Raw genomic sequence first — 2,560 nt, 5'->3', positions numbered from 1 at the left:
GGCCGCTCGCCGCAGAGCCCGCGGCACACAGCGAGGGGAGCTGAGCCGCCGCAGCCGCTCTGCCCTTTGCAGTGCACTGAGCCAGGCAGGGACAGCCAGGCTGAGGAGGAGGGGAGGGGACAAAGAGAGAGCTGGCAGCACTACCCAGACACGGCCGAGCTCCCCAGGTCCCCCACCATCCACACCGGAGCAGGCACAAGCGGATACATCTCTGTGCAGTGATCCCCTGCACGCACAGACTGCCAAGAAAGGCTCCAAGAAAGTTCTATCCTCAGTCTCTCTCCCCTCCAGAAAATGCCACGGTGCACCAAGACACAAACAGAACAGGCCAGTGTGCAGAATTTTTCAGCCACTTCCATCACATCACACACTGGACACCACCAGCATTTGCCACTGCTGGGGCTGCTCTGGGAGGCAACACCCAGGAATAAGGACAAGCATCTCCTTGGACACCATTCCTCTCTCTCCCCAGCCCCAAAGCAAAGCCCTGCAACACCTCCAGCAAAGATGGCAGCAAAAAATAGGCTCCAGGCATGACAGCACTGCAGGGCCGACCCCAGATGGGGATGTGCTCCTGCTCCCAGCCACGAGCAGGGCAGGGGACACAGCACAGCAGCCAGATAGGGACTGTTGACCCACTCGGCCAGTGACACATTCCTCCCCCTGCTCCCATCCAGCGGGACATATTTTCCGTCCGTGTCAGCTCTCTGCACCGGCCAAGTCACACACAAGCGCCTGGTGACACTCTCCAGGCACCCGAGCCCTCCCGAGCCAGGGCTGGCAGCAAGGAAGAGGAGGGCGACTCACATGTGATGAAGTAATCCTGCTGCCGCTTGAATTCCAGGCCCATGTAGTTGGGGCTGAACTCCTGGAACTTGATGGTGAAGCGGATCTCCTGCTCAGGCCGGTTGCACGTCACCAGCACGTTGGGGTCCATGACGGTGCTGCAGGCATCCGCCTGCTCCTTCCTCACCAGGTACAGCTTGTAGTACTCGTAAGGCTTGGACGGCTCCGCCTTGGGGCAGATAATGTCCAGTTTATCCCCAATCTCCGGGTAGATGACCAGCCCCTTCCCAGTCATGAACCTGGAAGAGAGGAGGGTAAGAGGTTACCACATGCTGGAGCAGAGGCCACACCAGCCCGGCCCACCCCACTCTGACACCATTTACTTTGTGCTTCAGCTCTTCTGCTCCCCCTCTGTAAGATGGGTTTTGACACCGAAATCAAGTTTTCCTCTTCCCTCACCATCCCAGCCTGCGCATGGACCCGGCACAGGCTCCTGCTGACAAAACGAGGGCTGGCTTGGGGGAGAGTAGGCAGGATGAGGGCAGGCACCCTTCCCGGCCCCAAGCCTGGCATCCAACCGGGAATGAGTCTTCCCACAAAGGGCTGGGAGACGCCACGGCTCTGCCCGACGGCCAGGCAAGGAGCTTCCTGCAGGGACAGGCAATAATTAGGCATAGGGAGAAGTCCTGACAATGGGGCGCAGGGAGGGATCCCGTCCACACCCCGGCTCCCTGAGGAATTCCTGTCCTTAAATGGAAGGGAAGGAAGCATCCTGCAGGACAACTTCTACAGAGCCAGGCTCAACAGCGTGCCCAGGAGCGTGGGAGGACCGGATGGAGAGGAGCAAGGAGGGAGGAAAGCTATTCGGGGCTGGAAGGCAGGGCATTGGGGAGGCAAGGAAGACAAGATGCTGATAATTAACATTCGGATCTCGTTATGGTGGGGCAAGGCTCTGATTAGGTTTTTTCAGCGTGAAGGAGAGGATTAGGGCAGCAAGGAGTGAAGCAGCAGATCATCTACTTTGATGTAGCCAACTAAACGCGTTCCTGATGGGAGATAAGGTGGGAATGGATTTTCCTGCAGAGTTATCTCTGCTGCAACTCCCTAATGTAATCTGGGCACGGCAAAGCGCGAAGCGAGCGCTTTGCCAAGGCTGCACGGCCACGCTTCCCCTTCCGCTGTCGGACACAGCCCATCCCTGCCCCAGCCCACCCTGGAGATAGGACGGGGGCCGAGATACCTTCTCCCCCAGCCAGCTGCTCCAGCAGGAGCTGCAGGCTCCACGGAAGGAAGATCAAACACACAAGACCAACCTGCTCCGTGGCTCCATGCAAGTCTTTACAAGAAGCCACAGAGCTGGAACCAGCACCAGGCCTTTGGCTGCAGGAGCCCAGCAGATCCACAGGCCGGGCTGGGAGCAGGCAGGCGGAGCCAGAGCCCACGCACCCCCAGTGCCCTTGGCACAGGCTCCGGAGCTCGGTGCCAGCTGTAGCAGCAGGGCAGACACACAGACATCATCTGCGCCTCACTTGCAGCTCACCAGGTCAGAGGAGCATCCCTGGCACCCAGGGCATGGCACAGGGATGGCAGGCACAGCCCCACCATGCAGCTGGATTTAGAGGGCTTATGGATCAATCCTTCCAGCCTGGCTGCAGCTCTGCCTCCACCACATCAGCTCCAGTAGTACCCAAAGCAGCACAATGGGGCAGCTGGGATCATACCAACCCCAGCACCACTGGCACAGCAGCACCTTGGCCACATGAGGTTGCAGGGA

At 59.4% G+C, this 2,560-nt stretch overlaps 1 protein-coding gene across 1 annotated transcript in view; it reads right to left on the bottom strand.

Moving 5' to 3' along the window:
- Window positions 1-1,085, bottom strand: part of EFNB1 (ephrin B1) — a 20,194-nt gene extending 19,109 nt beyond the window's left edge. Inside the window, exon 1 of the mRNA XM_008641682.2 lies at window positions 808-1,085. Coding sequence (XP_008639904.1) covers window positions 808-1,081 — 274 coding nt within the window. The 5' untranslated portion in view covers window positions 1,082-1,085. The remainder of the gene's footprint in view (window positions 1-807) is intronic.
- Between the last annotated feature and the right edge of the window lie 1,475 nt (window positions 1,086-2,560).

Source organism: Corvus brachyrhynchos, unplaced genomic scaffold (assembly GCF_000691975.1).
Source record: "Corvus brachyrhynchos isolate BGI_N302 unplaced genomic scaffold, ASM69197v1 scaffold220, whole genome shotgun sequence".
NCBI classification, from domain to species: domain Eukaryota; kingdom Metazoa; phylum Chordata; class Aves; order Passeriformes; family Corvidae; genus Corvus; species Corvus brachyrhynchos.
Note: the sequence above shows the minus strand (reverse complement) of the source record. Positions and strands in the feature narration are given on the sequence as shown.